Raw genomic sequence first — 22,778 nt, forward strand, 5'->3', positions numbered from 1 at the left:
TGAAATATAGAAACACTTTATTCCCAGAACGTGAAGCAGTGAGTTATTCTCAGACATAAAAAGGCCAATACAACCAACTTTAGTAGAACAGTATGATGTACAACAATAGCTTACCCATTCACTGTAAACCCACATACAAAGAAACATGATTGGTATTGTCCCACCGAGCTACGGACACTCAACAGCTACAGAACAAAGACAAACGGTACAAATTTGCTTGAGGGGTGGAGCAGCATGAGTGCTTGATTTTGGACATCGAGTGTAGCAGATGGTTTGAGTTTCATTTCTCTTTTTTTGGTATCATCGTGCCTTGCAACATGACGAGGATGCAATGTATAACAAGACGGGAGGAAGGAAAGCATCAGTTGATCGCTATAAAAACACCTGGAATGTGGATTAGAAGACAGGAGAGATGCCTCGTTACCCCAGATGTGCTCCCACTGCTAAAAACAAGGAAAGCTTCAATTACAGTGTGGGCTGAGTGATCACTCAACCGAAAACACTCGAGAGGTTTCAAATCATTAAGTCTGTGCAAGTTCAGTAAACTGTGGGTGTGTGCGGTTTTAGACTTTGTTGTTTAGGTGGCGACATCAACCGGGAAGGAGCAACAAAGTATAGTTAAGAAAAATACGACAATTTGAGTCAAACAACTGCAGCTATAAGAGAATATCAGATGAAAACAACTCATTTGTTCTTCCGTGTGCAAAATTCAGTCCTCACCTATTAATACACAACCACCACCCCCGAAAAATGTAAATCTTCTTTGTCATTTGTAAGAAGCTGGGTTTTTAGTTTTTGCCACCAAGTACACGGCAAAGGAAGGTGCTCGACAAACGAGGGGGAAAGGAGAGTATTGCTTCTCATCATAGTGAGAACACTGTGATTGTAAACATGAAGACCCGATTCTTTTAACACTGGTTGATTATTCAATGGTCGCTTTTCAAGGAAGAATAAGGACTTTTCTTTTAAGAAGCAAGTTTAGAATTTCTGTCAAGTGTGGATGTTTGGGTAAATCAGCCCAGAAAAAAATACTGATTAGTTTAGATTTGTATTGCTTTGGGAAGGGACTTACTATCATTTTTTTTTTTTTTTTTTTTTTTAAAAAGTAAAGGAAACCCTTGTTTCCACTAAGAGAATCAACTTGTTCACTGTATCAATCAGCAGCCTGGTTCTAAAAACTGTTGCACATACACGCATACAGTAAACAAACACACGCACGCACACACTCACAAGCATTGTTCACACACACAGTTCACCCGCCCTTTGACGCCAGGGCGAGCTCAGGATGGATGTGTGGAAAAAGCCGTATGGGGCAAAAAAATGCCGGTTAAATTATTCCCAGACGCTCTTCCCACACAGTTTTTAGTGATCATTTTTTAGTGCATTCATTTATGACAGGCTGCTCCGCACAGTAGCACAGTTCTGTCCTGCCACGACTTCAGAAAATGTTTTTATTTATTTTTAAAAATCACCGAAGCTGGAAGTGGTGTCCCTGACGCCCTGCCTCCCTCAGGCTGAGAGGAGACTCCACAGGGAGGGGAGAGGAGCAGAGGGAGCTGAGCTGCTCTGGATTTTTGAATGAAGCAGGGCAGTTTATAGCACAAAGAATCAAAGACATCTAAAAAAAACAAACAAAAACAAACAATGGAGTGCCGGGGAAAACACAGGGAGTGTCTCTTCACGCGTTTGTGGTCCACTGCAGTTGGCATGGCTTGGAGTTCCAGATCACAGGTACAGGGTCACAGGATCAGAGATGAGGGTCCATACAGTCAGGAGTTGTAAAGGGTTCAAAGGTCGGAGCCGAGATGCACGCTAATGCTGGGGGAACGCTGGGCGTGGTTTGGCGCGGGACTCAAGTACCCCATCCCCTCCTCCTGCAGGCTGCAGGAATAGCGGCTTGCCTCAGAGTTGTTGTGGTTGCTGGTAGGAAGGGCGTTTCCACTGGCCACCTGCTCAAAGGAGCGAGAGAAGACGGCGCTGGCAGTGCGCGTCAGGCTGGTGAGAGCACCCGCTTTGGGCACCGATTGGCTGGAAGTGAGCGTCAGCCGCTTGATGGACAGCTCCGTGTTCTCACTCGCGGCTCGGCCTGTTGTTAGAGGGCCCGCGTCTTTATCCTTGCTGTTGCGCCCGCCAAGCCGACACTTCTTCATGGCCTTGGCCCCCAGATTCAACGTTGTGATGCTGTTGCTGATCGTGATGGTGGGTGGGGTCATATCAGGTGCCACCCCACCAGGCCAAACCCCTTCATCCACCTCCGAGATGTCCATCAGCTCATCCGGGGAACCCAGATCCACTGCGTCTGTGAGGTAGACAGAGGGGGGGGGGGGGAAACAGGCACTCGCGTGAAAAACAGTGGCAGAGTAAAAATGTAAGAGCCTCATCTGGCATCCAGCCCATTGTATCCGTTCAAGCTTTTATTACTATGAAATTGTTCAAAAAGAAAGCACTATGTAGAATATTTCTTGCAAGAATTTCATTTGCAGCTGGATGACAAAGGAGGCCTTACATTACACTATCCAGCAGGGGGCGCCTTCCCACTGTCAGTTTGCCTAACAGGGACATCTCGCTACCCGACGAGTCACTGTAAATTCCAGACCAGCACACATTAACACAACGAGCAGCGCTGTGATATAACAGCGAGTAATTTGGAAGCAGAGGAGAGCACGTTTGGTCCCAAAGGAAAGAGGGAACAGCATGTTAGAACATAAGCCTCGGAAAGACCACAAAAGGAAAGTACTGTAGAGGAAAGCAAATATGGCACAAATTTGAACACTAACTGCTTGTTTCACTTCATTAACTCTAAAAGACACGCACGCATCCTGTAGGCCCGCTTCCGGCCTGCAGTATGCGGCATGCATCCACACCCATGTGAGGGGCCAACAACCTGCACATGGGATCTGCTGCCATCACGGTAACATAACAGCAGTCCACGGCTGATAAACAGACAGATAGGAAGGTCCTGTTAAAGTTGTTTAAGATCAGATCGAGCCTGCACAGAACAGGTCAAGAGTCATCGACCTCTGGGAAAAATTTTAATTCAAGACCTGCATATCTTTCCTCAGCTCCTAGCTACCAGTCAGAAGCAAGTAATCTGTTTCCAGGTGTAACCCAGGAGTTACGTGTTGAGGTCTTCCATGCGTCTTTGTACCGATCCCTGTCAGAGTCGGGTCTTCTAGAACTGCTAACAGAGATTAGGCTTCATGATTTGAGGTCATCAGGACCTTTATCGGCGACTAGAAGCTGTTGGGTGACATTAACCTTAAAGACACAGTTAGCAAGAGATTGTGTGTAACATTTATTAAGATTATTTGTCCGTTATCGACTTTATTCCCCTTCTTATGAAGTCAGATTCATTTTACTTGAACATAGCAAATGATTTTCACTGTGAAATTCATCCACAAACTACATATGTAGTTTTAATGAGGTTATTGATCCGGTATTCAGCGAGATCTTTAATAATTCATTTGACCTTAAGGAATTTCAGCAAGCGATTGTAATGAGGAAGCGTTAGCCACAAAGGAGAGAGTAAATGAATAAATGGCCGTGGACGGACAGATGAGAGGAATAAGTGCAATTAGGCGAAGAGAGGGTGCTGGAGCCCAGCGCGAAAGGTAAAAGGGGAAGTCACCATGCAGCTTTTCAGAACACGCTCCCACATATGGTTACCTAGGTTACCCCAGGAGTGGGGCAGGGGAAGGAGGGGCAGGACTTTAGTACTGGCTCCTCCCTGTGGAGGCCGACCCAGAACCCTCATTCTCCACCATTCGCCTCACAGACTTCTGCCTTCTGACCTCCTGACTCCGCGTGCCAGAGTCATGACCTCGGTGGTCCAGGCTGACCTCGCAGGCGGCACCCAAAGCATCGCCGTCAAGTTGGGCGCGGCCGTCGGGCCGCGGCCGCAGGGACTCTCCGTTGGCCATTCGCTCGCCACCTACACCAGTCACACTGATCTCAGGGATGGCCACTCCCCCCAGTGCAGCTTCACCGTCTACCATCACCTCCTGGGACTCTGGTGAGGTGGAAGCATGGAGGGGGTGTGCAACAATACACAGACACGCACACGGACAGACATTTCATGCACACGTGGAAAAAAAAAGAAAAAAAAAAGACAAGTCATGTGCACAGGCACACACGACCACAGAAACACAAGACAGACCATGGTAAAAAATGCAATGGCAGAAAAATACAAAAGATAAAAAATGATAGAAATCAAAACATAACACAAATACATGCGACAGGGATATATGGAGACTCAAGCCCTACATATGAATGAATATTTAATATCGATTTCTCATGAAAAAAAACAAAAAAAAAACAACCTGCTCGCACCAGGTCCGCTCAAAAGAGCAGGAGCCACGGGTGTTTGCTCAAGATGAAACCCAATCATGAAACCAGCTGAAGGCTGTAATTTACCCGACTTCGGGAAAAGAGGGCTGCTTTCTCCTACTTCTAAACTACAAATGTCATTTGGTCTAAGGAGAGCATGAAAGATTCTACAATAAATTCATTTGTCATGTCATCTAAACATTAAAAGAAAAATAAGTCTTTGGAATAGACTTCCTTAACTTTCAGTCTCACCCTAAACACTATGTCCTTTATTTTGTGATCTATCGAATTATGCAGACGTGTCTGGCAAACTGAACGCTTTAAGCCACGATGCTGCCAGCAGCTTGGACAAATCATCACAAATCAGATTTGTGATTGTGAATGAGTAGATTCTTAGTTGGAAAAATAAATGAATAAAAAAAAAAAAAAAAAGGGGAATAATGGGAGGCAGACAGCACATGCTAGCAAATTAAATCTACAAGTTGTGGGAATGGATGATGAACACGGTGACCATCTATGAAATGAATAATGAGAAGATCCAATTCTCTTGCTCTCTCCTTTGATGTGGAATTTTTCAATCAAAAAAGTTGGGTTTTTATTTTTCAGAAACTATAAAAGGGCATGAGATCTCCTCTCTCGCTTCAGCGAGTCGAGCTCCCACGGTTGTTGCCTTTTTCCCCGCGTGTGCGCCTCACCGTGTCTCTTCCAGCGGTGTCCCCTTATAGAGAGGGAGGTGACGGCATTGCGGGAGATCCTGGAGGAGGTGGGTGTGATCTCCACCTGGATACTCCGCGCGCCCTCTTTGTTGTTGCTCTTCAGTGCCGCTCCGTGCAGCGTTGACTTGATGGCGTTTCCCACCTGATGAGTAAAGGAAGTACACAGCCACAGACATTACCATTTCTTTATCAATTGGAGGTTTTTGGTATTCTTTGCTCCGGGTTGATCATCATCACTGTCCTAGTCTGTTACTTGTCTACTCGGATACTACATTTACAACCAAGTCAAATTTGTTTGGAACAACATCTTCTAGTTCAAAAACACACTTTTTTTTTCTTTCTTAAAAACAGATGATCCCTCCGCAAACTCTGTACACATTCTTACATAATACATTCACCTTCCAACTGACACGTCTGGGTCTTACAGCAAAACTGTATCTACATATCTTTTAACAAAATGCATGCAGCCAGTTTATTCTTCAGGTGAACAGTACAGTAGTATTCTATAATATTGTCATAACATTAAGAGAATGTGAACACATCTCTGTGGACAAGGGACGCAGCTGAATATCAAAAGCTCTGTCATGCAAACAAGAGGCCGTGTGAACATGTGCTAGAATCTCCACCGTCTTCTCTGGGCTAAAGCGCATTAATAATAAGCTGAAGTAATGCGGAAAACTGTTCCATGGTCAAAAAAAAAAAAGAAGTGCAAATTCCTTTTGGAAATCACAGGCGCCGTCTCTGGGCCAAAGAGGAGAGGGACCATCTGTTCTGTATGAGAGTGCATCAGTGCCTATGGAAGTAATGACTTGCATATCTGGAAAGGCACCATCAGTGCTGAAAGGTACATAAAGGTTTTAGAGCGACAAATCCTCCCAACCAGAGGAATGTCTTTTTTAAGAAAGGCATCGCATGTTTCATCAAGACGGTGCTTAACTGTTGGAGGAACTGTGGAGAACAGCTAGCAGACCATTTTCATATATTCTGGAGCTGCCCAGTTATTCAACCATACTGGCAAGAGATGTGGGTAATCCAAAATATTTTTGGCGATGAAATTCACTGCTCTTTTTCCACAATCTATCTCGGCAATATTGCACCCCATTTACTGGTGCGAGACAAATATCTTTTAAAAATATTATTAGCAGCCAGCAAGAAAGCTGTAACCTGGAAATGGTTGCAGGCTTCACCTCCAACAGAGACAGACTGGATAGATGTTGTGACAAATATTCAAAATATGGAAAGGATGACCTTTTCGGTAAGTCTACGGAGCGATAAGTATTCGCAATACTGGGAAAAATGGATTGTGTTTGTGGCCAGAAGAGATGCTCACTGAGCCAGTACTATATGAACTGACTTGTATCTCCATCAGCATAATGTCTGTATGAATGTGTAGGTGACCAACTGTTTGTTCTATGTTTTTCTGTACATTGTATGCTGTTTCTTTCTATAAAAATAAAGTACAAAAAAAAAGAAAAGAAAAAAAAGACGGTGCTTGACTGCATCCGCTACAATAGCGTGGCTTATAGAAGAGGACTCCTGCCTGCAGCCCAGACCTCAGACCAACTGAAAATATCTGGCACATCATGAAACGCAAAACTCTTGAGCGGCTAGAATCTTGTTTCGGTAAAGAACGGGCCAGCATTCCTCTCCCAGCGGTCAAGCAACAGGCCTCCTCAGTTCCAAGATGTTTAGAGACTGAAGAACGCTTCACACAGGTAAACACGGCCCAGGCGAAAATCTTGAGTGGAGTTTTTCACGAGGTAGTAAAATGTCTGATTTCCAACGTTTGACATTTTATTCACAAACTTGAAAACTTATCGGTTTGTGAGGTTTGAGAATCACTGCGTTCCGTTTATCTTCGCGCTTTACAGTGTCCTAACTTTCTTAGAATTGCAGCTGTAAGACCCAGGTGAAATTTCCACAACTTTCACAAACATATGAATATAATCGTTCACATTTTACTGCGTCAGGTCTGTAGATGGAGCGCACCTACATCATCTAATGGCTGGAGACCAGGACAAACACACAGAAATCCCACCAATAAGAATTATAGAACAGATGGAACCATCACGCACACAAGTTCTATTTATGCGGCTGAACCAACAGCATCTAATCAATACATCTATGCAAGGTTAAAATCAAAAGAAATGCGCTAACTGAACGAAAGAAACTTTGTGTTTTACAACTCTTTACATAATAGTCTGCTCCTGCTGGAAACTCGTGCGGCACTTGCACAAATGATCATGTAACACTCGAGTGTGTGTGACGGGGTTGAGGGCATTATGATTGCAACACAACATGCCTTTTGTGCATAATGCCGCAGCACACTGGTCTCATGGAGGAAACGTCATCAAGTTATGCTAAGCTATAAGCCACCTGGTTCATTCCACTTGCACAAGCAGACTCGCAACAAACGCAACCCAAAAAGAAAAGGTTATTCTTCCGAAACATGATAAGCATGCATTCGTGGTATGTAACAAATCTTTTCCCCTTTACTCTAAAAATGAAACTTACACAAATGTCAACAGCATTCCCACCGATGTGAATGTATAGGTTGTGTGTTTTGACTGTGCTGGAGGAGCACACCTTGACTTGTGTAGTAACACTGATCTACGTTCAATCCTCTACTCCCTGTGCCTCAAGGATTACAGCTTAGGCGAGCAGAGGGGAAAGCATGTAAATAATCTAGAGGGATTACACTCTGCTCGCAGTCGCTGACACACAGAGAGCAACACAATAACGCGTACTGTGCTGTGCATAAATCAAGACCAAAGGTCAACATGTGCGTCTCAATCACATGCCGTCCGTCTCTCACACACACACACGCGCTCATTAAAAGGGAAATGTAATAGCAGCAGATAAATTATTGCACCCACCAACAGAGCTTCGGGGAATAACTCCAGCTGGGCTCGATATAGAACGTCATCCAGTGCTTTGGATCCCAGTTCAACTTCACCATTACACCTTAAACACAGTTAGGAACACAGTCACACACACACACAAGTAAACAAACAGCAGATTAAGAGTGGACGATCAGAGCAGACTTGAGGCAGTCACAGCTCGTTTCCTTGGCAACTGTAATATTGTGACTACACAGCTAGTGTTCAATGCAAAGGAATGCATTCCTTTTAAAAGAGTTAGCTTTTCGAAAAATTCCTGGCACACAGTACAGTCTCCCCAAAAAGATTTCCCACACACTTCTGGACCGAAGGGAAAAAAAAAGGAGAGACTTCAGTTAAGACAACAGGTTTCATAGAGGTTCCTATTGGACTAAAGTGACTGCAGATTTATTCCTTTACATATACAGAGACATGTGGGAACAAGGTGTTAGCCCTGCACAAACTGAAGCATCCTTATATAGAAAACAGTTAATTTGTTGAGGCCATACGTGGTCACTTTGTAGATAAAAGATGTCACATCTTTTCTAGTGATACTTAAAAAGAAAAAGAAACAGGGCAACTGAGTATCAGGTGCACGTGATGGTTGATTATCACAGAGATGGGGCACATGTGGCAGATACACCAATCAGCCACAGGTGACTGGGTAAGTGGGAAACACCTTTATATATATATATAAAAAAAAACAGCTTAACAAGTCTGAGGTGTTCATCTGACCTCCAAACCCCCCTGATGGGGGGTCTGATGGGATCCGTGCCCTGACTACTCAGAAGCATAATGTTCTGGCTCATTGGTCGTACATGAGAGAAACTCGACTGAAAAGCTGGTGAGTTTTGTTTCTGGTGGTCATGTGCGAACACTCACAGTGCGTAGTGGATCCCTGTGACGAGCTGAACCAGGAATTCTGACGTGACAGTCAGCCGTGTGCTAATGCCTTTGTAGCGCCGCATCTGTTGCCGTGGGTAACCGCATATGCACACCCTGAAGAGGAGAAGCAACATAACAACCCAAAAGAGGAGCTTGCTTCAATGAAAAAGGGGAAGCGGGAAAACGGGTCAACACAGGCTACATGGTGACAGCCTCAATACGGCACGTTACTTCCTTGTGGTGAGCTGATATGAAACTAAACAGCGTCTGAATAGAAACATTAAGCACACACACCACATACAATGCACGCTACATGAAGTAAAACCTGATAAAACCTGCACATTTGAAGCTTGTATTGTAAGATGCTGCCACATTGCAAACTGTAGCCCCTTTCACACTGAGATCCGCTACCTTCGCAGGTCCAAATTGCCACTTCGTCCCGCGTCGAGCAATGTGAAAGCTTGGCGTATTAGGTGATCCGTATCGCCTGAAGCCGAGTTCAGGGGGCGTTGCCTAGTGGCAGAACGTCACACGAAACACATAAAATGCTGGGCGTGTACAATGGAGAATACAAGAGCACTACAATCTCCAAGTTGAGGAAATCCATCGACAATTTGAAGCAGAAGAACGCGAACAGCATCGACGAAGACGTTTAGCTGTCTGCAAGAAGAGCGTGTCCATTCTGTCTTTTAAACTCCTCACGTCACGCCACGCCCACGTCCATCCCGCGGCAAATGCTTTCACATCAAATTCGGCTCGGCAAAAAGACTAGGGTCCGACGTGGGTCGAGTTGACACGCCAGCCCGGATCGTCAGTGTGAAAGGAACAGCGGACACGCTAAATTCGCGAATTAAACGCAGGTTCTTCCTCAGTGTGAAAGGGGCTTGTGACTTCTCTTTAGCACATTGTGCACATTGTAGCTCTATGCCAGATAGCGGTACCCTGGCTCTCACTGGCAGCTAAGTCTATAAAAGGATCAGATAAGAAGCAGGAACCTGCAAACCAGTACGTTTGAGCATGTGTGGCAGAAGCCTCCATAAACACATAAAGCACGACAACAAAGTAAGCACATAAATCATGCGTATGTGTGTGTTTGTTTGTCTCCTTTACCTGGAGCTAAGCTGGCAGAGGGACTGGAGGGAGGTGGACGTCAAGTAGCTGAGAGCAGCATTGTAGCACAGCAGCAGGAAGGTCAGCACCTCGAACCTAAGTGACACAAATAAATCTATAAAATGGCGCTTTATGTCCAACTACATTAGAAAATGACACACCTAAATTGCCAAGATGTTTGTGCAGACATTCTCAGTCATACTTTCATTCATTACACGGATACAAATCCCCCAAAAGAGAAGTACTATAAGATAACAAAGCCAACAACTGCTGCCACGTTGAAGAGATTAAGAGTAAAAACATCTCGGGATGACCAGTTGAGACGAATCCATTCAGTCCATCATGACCTCCAAAGTTACAGTAATTTGAGAAAAGCCTAGCAGCAAAGTAACAACATCAAATGCATGAAAGCTGAAGACAACTGCCATGGGCGGTGAGTCGTGCATCAACTAATTGGCTATGGCAGCGGCTGAACACACACCATCAACATTTATGTCTTCATTCATCTATTTTAGACCGTCTGTCTTCACAGTTGATTTATAAATACCAGTAATAACAATGCAAGTGCTTCTGTCAGGCTGCTCTCATCCTCCTTGCTGTGCTTTTCTATTTTGGCTGATGTTTGCTCCCACTTAAAAGAACAGAGACTGGCATTCTGATACCAGGAACGCCGAATTATGAAATAACAACAAGCCATCAACACGGACATGCAACCACAAATTAGAAAGGAATAAATGAACAAACAAACCCGTACCTGTTCTGTGCTGTAAAGGTTTCTCGCTGGAGGTGTGGCCCACTGTACACCACCCTGCTCAAGCCGTGATTAGCTAAAGCTCCTTCCGTAAGAGCCATGGAGCCAATAGCCGAGGGCTACAAAGAGCAGGATAAAGTTTAATTGACTGAATGTCAGCAAATTCAAGATAAGTATTTTTGTGTGGACACGCTCACCTCATGGTACACCGAGGGTTTGGAGAGGGAGGGAACTGTGAAAGATAACACTTTACTTTGTCCATCCTTATCAACTATTTCCTGTAAGGAGAAAGACAGGAAAAGTGAGAAAATGTTCTTGCAGGAGAGGAAAAACAAGAGCCCTGAACCTCTAGAGCGCGTGCGCCAACCTCTCCGGGCACTTTCATCCGTTATGTGTGGGTGTTTGTGCAAAGATCGAGGTGTCATTTCCCCACCCGGTCTGTTGGTGTGCGCGTATATTGTGCGAACACACATGCACAAAAACCCCAGGGTCTCGGTGTCCCTTGTGTGCATGTTAATACCAAACAGATTATTAGTTGCCAACCAGTGCGCTGAGTGACAGCTGACCTATTCGGGTATTCAGAGAGGAAGCTGGGAAACGGTGCACTTTGCTGATAGCTGATGAGCATTTAGAGCCAAAAGTGGATGAAAACGCAACTCGACGCACTTTAATAATCATTAGTGCTGCCATATCTATGTGAGAAGATTATGGGCCCTGCAAGGTGCAAAGTCATTGTGTTTCAGTTCCCCCATTTCTAACCCTTGACTTCTCGTCTCTCTCAAAAAGATAGCTTTCTAACAAGGCAGAAATAGCAGAAAGAAATCTTTTAAACCAACTACGCAGATCCCAGGCATAGCTGAGCAGTTCATGCCCTTTCTTTTGGAAATACACGATTAAACCCGCTGCTATGGATCAAGGGATTTTCTTTTTAACTCAACTTACTTGGAACTTGTGACACTCAAACACTTTTCTTTTTTTTTTTTTTTTTTTGTTATAAACAAGAGCAGCGCTCAACACATAAAAACAATCCTCTGGGGGCTGACAGATCTCGCGCTGAAAATGGACAGACCAGCAATGGCTGCCTTCATCCTCTCCCCTACCAGGTTGTAAATGCCCAGCAGCAGTGCCTCGATGCAGCCGGAGGTGTGCGGGTCTCTGGCGGCGCTGGCTGACAACAGGCTCCACAGCAGCTCGGGCAGGAACTGTAGCGTGAAACGCTGCAGCTGCGGCACACCGCTCCTGTAAAACTCAAACAACTGGTGACACACCGGCTCCAAAAGCTGGCAAGAGACAGAAATGCAAAAATAAAAAAATTAATTAAAAAAGGCATGGTGAGGCCACAAAAAAAAAAAAAAAATCAGCAGCAGGTGTACTGGAAGGAATTTTGCATCTATGGTTCATTAGTGATGTCAGATTAAATTCAGACACTAGTCAGGTGGTGCCGCGTACTTGGAAGTCTGGCGTTTGTAAAAAATAAAATAGTCACAAGGAAAAGTGTAAGAATTACAACATATTAAAAAATAAGGCAATTACACCTCTTTTTTTTTTTTTTTTTTAAATTTTCGGTCCAAGTCTTTTACATGCAGCATACCTTAAACATACCATAATTTTCTAATTACTAACCACTGCATCTGGTTAGTAATCAAGAGAAAAAAAAAACAAAACAGAAAAGTACAAAATTCTGGCAGGTTGCAATCAAGGAACAATTTCCACCCAGTGATAAATATTATCCCTTTCCAACAACCGATGTGATTCAAGCCAAAACATCACTGTGTCAGTAAATTCTCCATCAACTTCAATGAGTCAGGACTTTTACGTGTTCACCGTTTGAACTGAGCCAGCATCCTTTTGTTGGGAGTATCGTTTGAAGAAATAGGAACTATGACCTTCTTTGAAGGCCGCAATAATCAATGAGTGTGTGTTGAAAGTAAAGGCCTTCCCCTGTAGAAAAGGGCCTCGTTATACCCGAAACATCTGTGACACACCAATGAAATTCCTAAAGCAGAGGTTTGTCATTTCAGCGTCAATCAAAAATCACCGACAATGTTTACCAGAGCCCTCTGCCTGCACATACTCTGAGAGAAACCTTTAATAATATATTTATTTTTGAGGTCCCGTTATCAAATTTGGACCAGAACATGGCGAGGTACTGTACCAGGCTGTGATAGGACAGAATTATCCAGCAAATACTCCCAAAATACAGTGAAAGCACAACCCCACAGACATAAAAATGTTTTATCTTATTTTTAGAGCATTTAAGCAACTTTGAGGGATTGTGACAATGTGAGAAAATTATTTGGAGTGTTACCTCACAAGCGATTCAAGAGAAGCTCCCAATTTGATTTGGCAATGGATTACACGGGGCGTTTTCAGCTCATTTTACCTGAGGTTAACCAATAGGTTAAATGAATAAAGGGATTTATATGTGTACATACGTCACTGTAGTTCTCTCGGATGACCTTGTAGAGTGCGGGAACCAGGGAACCTTTGCCTTTTAGTGAGGCGGCATAGGTGGAGATGGCACTGTCAGGGAGGGTCTGAAATACACAAACAGTTGAAGTTTACTACACCACAGACTTTACCATGTACAAGATACACGAATGAATCATGACATAAAGTCTGAATGTTACCTTAATAGATGAGAGGAAATTGCTGCAAAAATGGTCGGTCTGTGGCATTTAAAACTTGCTGAGAAAGACAATTTGTGTGATGTAGCCGCCACTAAAATTGAACTGGCTGCGTTTGGAGGTCAACTTCACTAAGAGGGGGAACAACAGATTGATCCATTGTACCTTTACACGGAAAAATCTCATCTGCTCCTATATTATTAGTCCTCACTAAGCCTCAGCTTTGGTACCAGTCACGTACCGGTGGGTGCTCATGTTTGAGTGGGAGTCTGCGATTTTGTGCGAACAAAGCACTTCAAAGAGTGCGTTTGTTTATGCGAGTGAATTTAATTCTGCCAATAAGAAGGAGAAATAGAGACTGTACTGCACACAGATCATGGGTTGAATGCTTGAACAGGCACACAGATTCCCACGGAATAAAGTACCTTAAATTCTGACAGCCATTCCTCCACCACTCCTTGGTCCATAGCCAACATGTTCCCTCATCTGCAGTGGAGTCACCTCTACCTGAGAGAGAAGGAAACGTTAGATAAACACACGCTCTAGTTGTCCCACACTAATATGCATGCATTAGCACACATGCACACACTGACACATAAGCAATCAGGGCTCGAAGGAAACTTCCTGTAGCCTTCTATCATTTGGGATCCCTCTGATTAAAACAAACAAACATTCTGTTAAAAACAGCGTGCATTGCCATGGGAGCGGCGAACAGTAAAACGTACAAGCTCCCGGCTTCAATGCCGTAAAGAATCACAAGTCTATCATCCCACTCGCTTGCCTCTCATTCCTCTCCAGACACACACCTCTGCAGCAAGCACCTTCCCAACTTCAGCTTGCAAATTTAAAAAAAATAAATAAATAAATAAATCACCCACACAAAGAACCTAGCTCTTAAGGCACCGATGAGGAAAAAATATAAACGGAAAGCAGGCTGTACAGTTCAGCTGTCGATAAACAGAGACATATGGAAAGAGACGCATCCCTACTTCAGTTTACATTTTTATCATGAAACAAACTCTGCTCCCTCCATCTTTGCTCCCGTCCCCGGTCGTGCAATTCGGCAAAGCACTTGCGCAGTCTGCACATTAACCTCTGCCTTTCCCACTCAAAGCACTCATATGCATCTAGCTTATTCTAAAGTGATATGCTCCTGGTGCCCTTTCTTCTCATGCTTACTCCTGAAACAATATGCTTGCCTCTAAATATTTTGATTCTTACCATTTTGGAACAAAGCATCTCATGGTTTCTGTTGAGACACATCTGTCCTCCAGCCTCATCAGCAGGAGGGAGCAAACGGAAGAGAAAGAGCAAATGGCAGGGAAAAAAAAAAGACTATACACCTTTGACGGTATGGGGCTAAGAGAGCCCCAATTAACCAACCATAATGGATTAGTTGACCCTACAGAGAATGATTTGTCAGTTAATCAACAAGCAGAATATCTGTTTTTTTCCAAATGACAGCACTGTTCACATCTTTACATGGCAACAACACAACAGCCCACAACAACGCCAGCTGCTCCGTGGGACACTGTAGTCCTTTGAGCTAAATGCCGACACATCTTATTTTATCAGTTTAGTTTGACAGAATGATGGCAGCAATTGCCAAATAGGCACTAAACATCACATACAGCTAAGGGTGATACATTTCATTAGTCGTACAGGTATTTGGTCACGCACCAAAGTACTGGAGGAATTTAGGAATCACCCAAGTAATTGAAAGTCATCCTGAGCTGGGCACATCTGTGCCAAATGCCATGGCAATCAATCCATTAGTTATGAGACATGTCAGAAAAAGACAAGAAAAGAAACCTTATGTAGGAGGAAAATGTCAAGGAATCACCAAAGTTATTGGGATTCATCCTCAGGACTACAAATGTCACATCAATCCATCCAACAGTTGATATATATTCAGACTGGACCGAAAATAGTAGACTGACCAACACACATCATCCTCAGAGCCACTCACATGGCCAGTATTTTCAAATGCATAAACAGGTTCCCCCAGCTTCTCAAAATATGTCCAACTTTATCTTGTTTCATAGATCACGCCAAACCGCATATTTTTCCCTTACAGTCACCACCTTTACACTGCCAAAAATACAATATGGCTGACCTGAGATCTGCACTTTATGTTAGGCATGGGCATGCCACCCCTGTGCCTCTCCGATGCACTTGGTTTTCACTCAGGGGGTGTGCTGCGTCTGTGTCGTGTCAGTGGGAGTAGAGGCTGAATTAGCTGTTGAATGCAGAGACAGTCTCCATGTTTGGTATGTCTGCTGACACAGAGAGAAATAGAGACAAGGAGGAAAATCTCCTTCTATGTGCACACTCGTGCAGAAATTTGAACTTGAATTGAAGTGCTCAGATTTTAACTAAAGATGGTATAATTCCAAACTCACGAACAAGGCTGGCTGCAAAGAAAAACATTTTAAACCCTGGAAGTGAATCCAGAGAAACACATCAGAATATAGATGTATAAATCATAGTGCAAACGTGCATCTGTTCAACAAATGTTCAAAACTGCCCATGATTTATTTTGTCCTTTCTTTTCCTCATCCCTCTACACATCATGTCTCTCTGTCTGTATGTTCCCTTCTTCCAGATATATCTTTTCATGCGTCCACATGCTTCACTCTGTATCACTCTTCTGCTCGGTCCCTCCATGGCAGCAAGGTGTCTATTTATGGACTGTACCAATGAAAGGAATGACAGGGGGGAGGGGAGCCAGTGACTCACGAAACAGGGAAGGATTATAAAGCAGAATAGCCTCCATTTACAGAAATTAGTCCTTTGTGGCAGCCTGTTATTCTGTTCTTTCATACTGATGAAGACAACCAAGAGAACGCCGCCATTGAAAGCCTGGATATACCTTTAATAAATAACTGGGCTGACAAAATAAAGGCCGTGATTAGAGTGTGGATGAGTCAGTCTTGTAAGAGGAAGGATTCTCCTCCTACAGAGTGACATGTAACCTCTCAACTTTGTCCTCGGTGGCGTCTGGGGCATGTAATCTGAATCAAGTGCATCCAGGAAAAGACAGTGATGTGAAGCAAATTCAGAGAGGTGCATCAACAAGGGATGGATACACCGAACAAGTCCGTGGAAAAAAAAAAGAAGAAAAAAATATCTAAAAAGAGATACGGTTGAGACTGATTTTTTGGGAGAAAACATTCGCAATCTACAAAGGAAGCAGCCAAACAGACTGCAACACACAGTATACTCATCGTGTAGGCACACGCTTCTTTTTGGTTAGGAACCTTCCCGACTGAATTAAATCACCTGAAAGCCTTTAAAGTCGATTTCAAATATCGATTATGCCCCACTGGCACAAATAAGGTATCAATGTTAAGCCGCGGTGCTTCCTGTTTGGCATTTCGCGTGCGTTACACACTGCGGAGCGTCAACAGCGTTGCTGAAGTTCCGCATCGTTGGGTTGCCCTTAAACACATCAACTCTTTCACCTTCTTTACAACCTCCCTTGCTGGTTCAGAGGCATATGAGTGGCAGAACACAAAGAAGGCACCGAACAGTTATATCTGAAAAGGCTGGAAGTGGCAGCCATGATGTGATTTGTTAGCCTGGGCGAAAGCCGACTGTTGACTCCGTCAAACAGTCTGGGAAAGCCCAAGAGGAATCCGTTTCCATGGAGGGTGGGACCTTACCCAGCAACTTAAATTCATTGGAGTTCCCTTAACCAATCAGTAATGTTTAGAAAGGACGTAGGTTATGCGCCGAGGTTCATGCTTGCTCACGAATCACGCTTCCCACATCCGCTTTCATTATACCGGTACCATTTGATAAATCAAACTTTTCCCAAAGCCAGTTGGAAGGAGAGCTACGACATCCTTGCCACTAACAAAATTGACGAGGCATTCCTCTTGCTCTTGTTTTAATTGTGTAATGCTCTCCAGAGTTGAGACAACTTCATGGATAGCTTCTAGCGTTCTTCCGTCGCCATGTTTATTTCCGCTGCGGTTGAACTACAATTATATGGACTACAATGGACTCCGCGCGTGAGTTCTGCGTCACCACTCGCAACTGTTTGCTGATTGGCAAAACACTGAGCGAACCGAGGTAGGGGGATTTGGCCAGACTATGTGCGGAGCCAAAATCTTTGGGCGGAAGGACGTAGGATGGCTTCGCCAGGCTAGTGATTTGTTCAAATTCACAAAATTTTATGGAATTTAGCCAAAGTGATTCCATCATCTTTTTTTTTTTTTTCCAAGAAACAGAAACATTGCATCTTTTACGTGGAAAAACAAAAAAAAAAACAAAGAAACAGCTCTTGCCACAATACCAAGAAGCCGCATGCTCAACAATCTTTAACCTGCCATACTAATGAGGATTTGAGTAGGCTAGTTAAATATTAGTACAGGAGGGTAAGTGTGAGCGACCTAAGACCAAAATTTTTTTCCTTTTTAAGCTTTTTTCTTTACTTTCTTGATTCTGAACCTTGATAATAAAGTAATATTTTCATATCTTGTTATGTAATATATACCCTCCGTGTCACAATGTGTTACAATTGCATTTCATTTAAGTCATTACAGCACTTGTTGAAAACTTTAGTCAACTTTAGACACAACAAAGCTGAGTGTAGGTGTGGTCGGATTCTTACTGTCAGCGTCATCTTCTGAAAAGCCCGTATGAATGTCTCCTACCCCGTGATGTTCACAGACGAGGTGAAGAAAAAGAGCTCAGGAACACGCTTTAAACCCGTGCTTTTAATTCTTAGCTTTCCAAAAACAATATTGACATACAGTATAAACAAGCGGCTACGCTCCACCAGTGACACATTACATTACGGTCATTTTGCAGATGCTTTTAACCAAAGCGACTTACAATAACTACGTTCAACATCGGTAGGCAAAAGAACTTCAGGTCACAAGAAATCATAAGTGCATTTCCTTCCAAAACCAAACAGCTAAGAGCAAAACTAGTGCTAGAGTAAGTGCGATAAGTCAGGTACCTAGACAGATGGGAAGACAAATTAGAAAACAAAGACAATTTAGGAAACAATAAGTGCGTAAGGAACTAGGACGGAGCAGGTGATGTCCTAAGAGGGCGGATCAGGGTAGTGTTTCCTGAAGAGGTGAGTTTTCAGCCTGCGGCGAAAGATGGGCAGCGACTCAGCTGTCACAACATGAATCCATCACTGGGGCCACTCCCACACTGACATCGCGACAACTCATTTTGAAAAAGTGTTAAAGCACAAGCAATACTGGCAGAGCACATAACACTCAGCCTTCAGGGCTTTACTGACGCACTGCAGGAGGAAAAAGGAAAACTAATCACTTTGGGGGAAACAATGAAGAGAGTAATCAGGCACATGTTTGTCTTCCATCTTGGTCGGGCTAATTAGTTATCCATCTCTGTTATTATCAGCTCTCAGATTATGACAGAAGCCAAAGGAGAGAGAGCACAATTGCGCAAATAGTGCAGCAGCTGGTGAGATTCTTCTGTGCTGCTCGACCTCACTGACCAGCCCACACACATGAACAAAGAATGCGTCGAGGACAAGTGGCTGAGCTGGCTTGACAAGCAGAGGCAACAACTAATTCAAGTGATGAATAAGCAGATGTCTGACAGGTGTAAGAGACGTGCAGACAGACAGACAGCACAACGAAGAAAGCAGATATAAAAGGCAAAGTGAACAAAGATAGATGGATGGTAAATAGGTGTATACTGTATATTTAATCAAACATGACTACTCTTGGATCACTTCTACTCCTCTGAAGTCACATTTAATCTTATTAATGGACTAAATATATCTATTTGAAAACCAAGTGAAACAGACCAACAACATAAGCTAATCTAAATGATAAAACATACAGCAGAATCATTATCTTATGAAATACACGAGCAGAGCTGAAAAAGTCTTTTCATAGGCGTAGATGTCATGGCTAAGCTGCTGCGTTGGATTTCACAGGCATTTCAACCTCAAGAATAGGTCAGCCAGCGTTTAACAACCCAAGGGATGGATAACTCAATCGTAATGAGACGGCAAGGTAAATAAAAGAGGAGAGTTCATTTGGTTTCGATCTTAGCTGTCCAGCTGGCAACCTTCCAGCCTCTGAGGAACACATGAGATCAGGAAAGATGCACACAAGCTCAAGGAATAGCCGACACGTTAAGCAGCCTAAACGCGGCTCAGTGAGTTTTTCACCCATGCAAAGCTCGGCTGTAACCAGCGCCTTTCTATGGAGTGACAGAGTGCGTCATGTATTGTTCAAGTGAGTGTGTGCAAGAGTGTATTCAGTTTGACAAAACCTGTTCCTGTGAGCTAGCTGAAGTTGACAGCTCATTCTCGCCGACGCCACCGTCTTAAACTCTGACACACAACCACATGCACTGGGCTGCCCGTCTAAATGAGCTTATTTTTAACTCCTCCTTCCAACACAAACAAGTCTCACAGGAGTTTACATTCCTCCTGTAGTCCTTGTGACAGAAACACACTTAAAGCAGACGCACATTAACCCACCAAAGCCCTCACATGGAATATTACAAAAAACACATCAAAACACAGCTTGCTCCCCTGCGCTCCCAAGTGAAGTGAGAACATACCTGTCTCTGAGAGCTGCCAGTGAGCGAACTGAAGCACAACCGAGTGAGTGAGGGGACATTCACATCCCCTCCCCGTTGATTACCTCACTTCCCATTACACACACATTTAGAAACCCTCTTTTACTGAGGAAGTGAGTGGACCAATAAGAACGAAGGCTTAAACTAAAAGGAAGAAAGAAGCAGAGGCAGCGGCGAAGTGAGCGACCGAGCCGCCCCAGTTGCTTTTCCTGTGGTACAGAGTGCAGCTGCACCGAGCTACTGGTTAGTGTGAGATTATCACGACACCACCCTAAACCTTCAGAATGAATGTTACGGTGAAAACGGGAGCAAAACAAACCTGATAAGCTCAATAACTTCAGCTATTTCAAAAACAAAACACACAGCACTAACGGCGGTTAGAGTGGGTCGTCCAAAAAATTGGAAGGTTGGCGGTTCGATTCCCACTCTCGCCACTCAAAAAGATTGGTGAAACTGACAGCTAGAGGGGTGTCAGCCCACCTCCTTGTCACGGCCGAGGTGCCCTTTCGTGTGCATGACAATAAATCTGATCTTACTCAGGACCAGTTAGCACAACCATGTGCCTCCACCCAAAGACTCCAAAACAGGTCAGGATCTAAAAACTGTTAGCAGGTTGAGCTGGTTACTGCAAGTGTGATTTAACCTAAAGGGAAGAAAGCTGATGAGCTAGTATACGGAGGAGGCGTGGGGTGTCCAAGTAAAGGTATAAGCAGAGTCTTAGGACTATGGTGAGAAAGGGCAGAGTCTTTAACATGCCCTGACCTCACCTGCTCACCACTCCCGCCCTCCTAAGAGCCGTTTACACCCCCCTCAAAGACCTTGAGGATTTTGTTATGGCATCTCTCGCCAACGATATATCCGTTTCTTTTCTTTTTTTCTTCCATGCTGTCCGTTGCCATCTTCTTTACTTGGACTACCTTGGCCTTAGGTTAACCCTGTTGCAGCACCGCCTCCCACCCTGCTCTCCCCCAAGGTCTTCCTTCAATAGCAAGTTGCTTGTAGCTCGGAGGAATGGAGTGAGGTTATTCTTTCGGTTTTATTTCTCTTTTGTGCACACATTTACATTTCTATAAAAGAACTGCCAGCAGCTAAATAGACACGACAGATTCTGTTGCTCGTGCGCGTGTTTGTGTGCGTGGTTTCTGGCACTGATGGAGACAGATAGAGCGATCTGACAGGGAGGAATCCTCTTATAGCAGCCCACGCTCCCTTCTCTCTTGCCTCTAAGCCAATGATGCATCTTCGTCCTTTCAGTTCCCTATCTTCCTGCAGCAACTGTGCCCGAGGAAGCCATGAGTAACAATTTCAACATTCGCTTTTCTTCCCATTTTTTCCCCCCTCCCTCTCCATTCGTTTTGGCTTGTTTGTTACAAACAGAAACACAAACTCATTTAATATCCGGCCTCCAACGACACTTTTAATTCAGATGACATGCTCGCTTTTCAAGCTGTAAACCGGTACCAGGAGTACCCAGCGTCCAGGGAAAACTATTAACACCAATCACTCTATCGCTGAGGAAAATCAATATCTGCTTGTGTATGCATAATTTGGTGCAGAGGCAATAGGAAGGGGCAGGTCAGTTTGCAAAGATATTCCATGAACGCACCAGCATAGGTCTGTGAAGCCAGATGACTGCACAGCCTACGTGATCTTCCTGCTCCATGACCTTGTGTGCTTCCTTGTCAAAAAAAATAAAGAGGGCTAAGGCACAAGCAGCAAACGACGCTGACGTGAACAAGCCTGTGCTTATTTTCGTTTCATCTATGCACACACACCCTAATGACACTCCTTTACCAGTTCCCCCTCAACAAACTCATCTACGGCTAAGGGCAAATCCTCTCCCTTCTGTCAAAGGCAAAGACACAGGCACACAATAAAGGGCAACCTGTGAAACGGTCTTGGAATGTGACCCTTTTTTTAACCGCATCTTGAAGCCTTTCTGGGAAGGAGACGTTTTCAAAATCTCTTGAAGCTTTAAGAGATGTAGGGTAAATCTTTACACCGGCTACACCACATACAGGAAACCCCTGAACTGCCTGAGTGGTAAAGGAAAAAAGTTGCATCTTGTGGTAGCCGTGTTGAGAAATAAAAATCCTTAAAATGCGCAAGCAATATCAAACATACCAGACTGTGGTAGTTTCACTTCCTCTTAAAGAAAAAAAAATAGAGGAATCACCTGAGGAATCTCAACCACACACACAGCTGTTACAGTACGGTAAGGTACAAAGTCTGTCTCTTCAGACAGATGTAACTTTTTTCTATAGTTGCAAAAGGGGTGACATTTAAAATAAAAAAAAATAATAAAAAAAAGGACGTTACCCAAACATGTTGAACAGCCTTTTTATAGATGATGTCCCCAGCAACTATACCTGTGTCAGTGCTAACCGGCTGGTTTGCCACTGCTAACTAAAACGCATCTTGTGTTTAAACAAATTCTTCTTCAACGTGCTGGTGGCTCGGTGGGGGAAAAAAAAAAGGTTAGCACTCCCGGACATTCAATTCAGCGTCTTTCTTAGCCGGTATCAGCCACGGTGTAAATCAATCCTCCGCCGTCACGCGCTCTCTGACTGAATGACTCCGAGCTGTCACCACGATCGTATCCAGATTAGCTAGTTAGCTCGATCGGCTAAAGCGAGACACCAAGTGAACTGAGGAAGGTAATGTTTACTTACTGGCATGCTATCTGTCAATTTCCTGGTATCACTGTCCTCTATCGTTCCAACGTAACGGGTAAACGGCTATCACTTGGCTACTCCATATATCTCCTCAATAATTCAATACCATCAGCCCCTTCCATTTTCATTACTTTCTCCGCTCAGACTACCACCAAACGATGGGGAATAGGTCTCCGTTGAGTGACATTATTCCAAGCCAATAAGGGAGCAGTATATCAATACTAGCC

At 44.0% G+C, this 22,778-nt stretch overlaps 1 protein-coding gene across 7 annotated transcripts; it reads right to left on the minus strand.

Moving 5' to 3' along the window:
* On the minus strand, positions 1 to 22,742 carry hycc1 (hyccin PI4KA lipid kinase complex subunit 1). 7 transcript variants are annotated; one of them, XM_075450182.1, is made up of 12 exons: positions 22,549 to 22,742; positions 15,411 to 15,498; positions 13,720 to 13,801; positions 13,103 to 13,204; positions 11,768 to 11,947; positions 10,865 to 10,945; positions 10,671 to 10,786; positions 9,917 to 10,012; positions 8,804 to 8,920; positions 7,919 to 8,006; positions 5,022 to 5,184; positions 1 to 2,299 (listed from the first exon to the last, which is right to left on the minus strand). In XM_075450182.1, exons 3-12 carry the CDS (start codon positions 13,768 to 13,770, stop codon positions 1,788 to 1,790), a joined length of 1,506 nt encoding a protein of 501 aa, XP_075306297.1. In that variant the 5' UTR covers positions 13,771 to 13,801; positions 15,411 to 15,498; positions 22,549 to 22,742; the 3' UTR covers positions 1 to 1,787. The 7 variants fall into 7 exon arrangements, with proteins under 7 accessions (XP_075306297.1, XP_075306296.1, XP_075306294.1 ...); XM_075450181.1 differs by lacking the exon at positions 22,549 to 22,742 and adding an exon at positions 17,913 to 18,988 and having other exon boundaries at positions 15,411 to 15,570; XM_075450185.1 differs by lacking the exon at positions 15,411 to 15,498 and adding an exon at positions 3,667 to 4,009 and having other exon boundaries at positions 2,113 to 2,299.
* Positions 22,743 to 22,778: the final 36 nt, after the last annotated feature.

Source organism: Odontesthes bonariensis, chromosome 18, assembly GCF_027942865.1.
Source record: "Odontesthes bonariensis isolate fOdoBon6 chromosome 18, fOdoBon6.hap1, whole genome shotgun sequence".
NCBI lineage: Eukaryota > Metazoa > Chordata > Actinopteri > Atheriniformes > Atherinopsidae > Odontesthes > Odontesthes bonariensis.

Bases quoted from the DNA above. Each gene is read 5' to 3' on its own strand.
- hycc1 (XM_075450179.1), bottom strand. From the start codon at position 13,770: ATGTTGGCTATGGACCAAGGAGTGGTGGAGGAATGGCTGTCAGAATTT. The intron at 13,205-13,719 runs GTACTTTATTCC...TGTGTATTTCAG, and splicing joins AATGGCTGTCAGAATTTAAG to ACCCTCCCTGACAGTGCCAT. The intron at 10,013-10,670 runs GTACGGGTTTGT...TGTGTCACTTAG, and splicing joins ACCTTTACAGCACAGAACAG to GTTCGAGGTGCTGACCTTCC.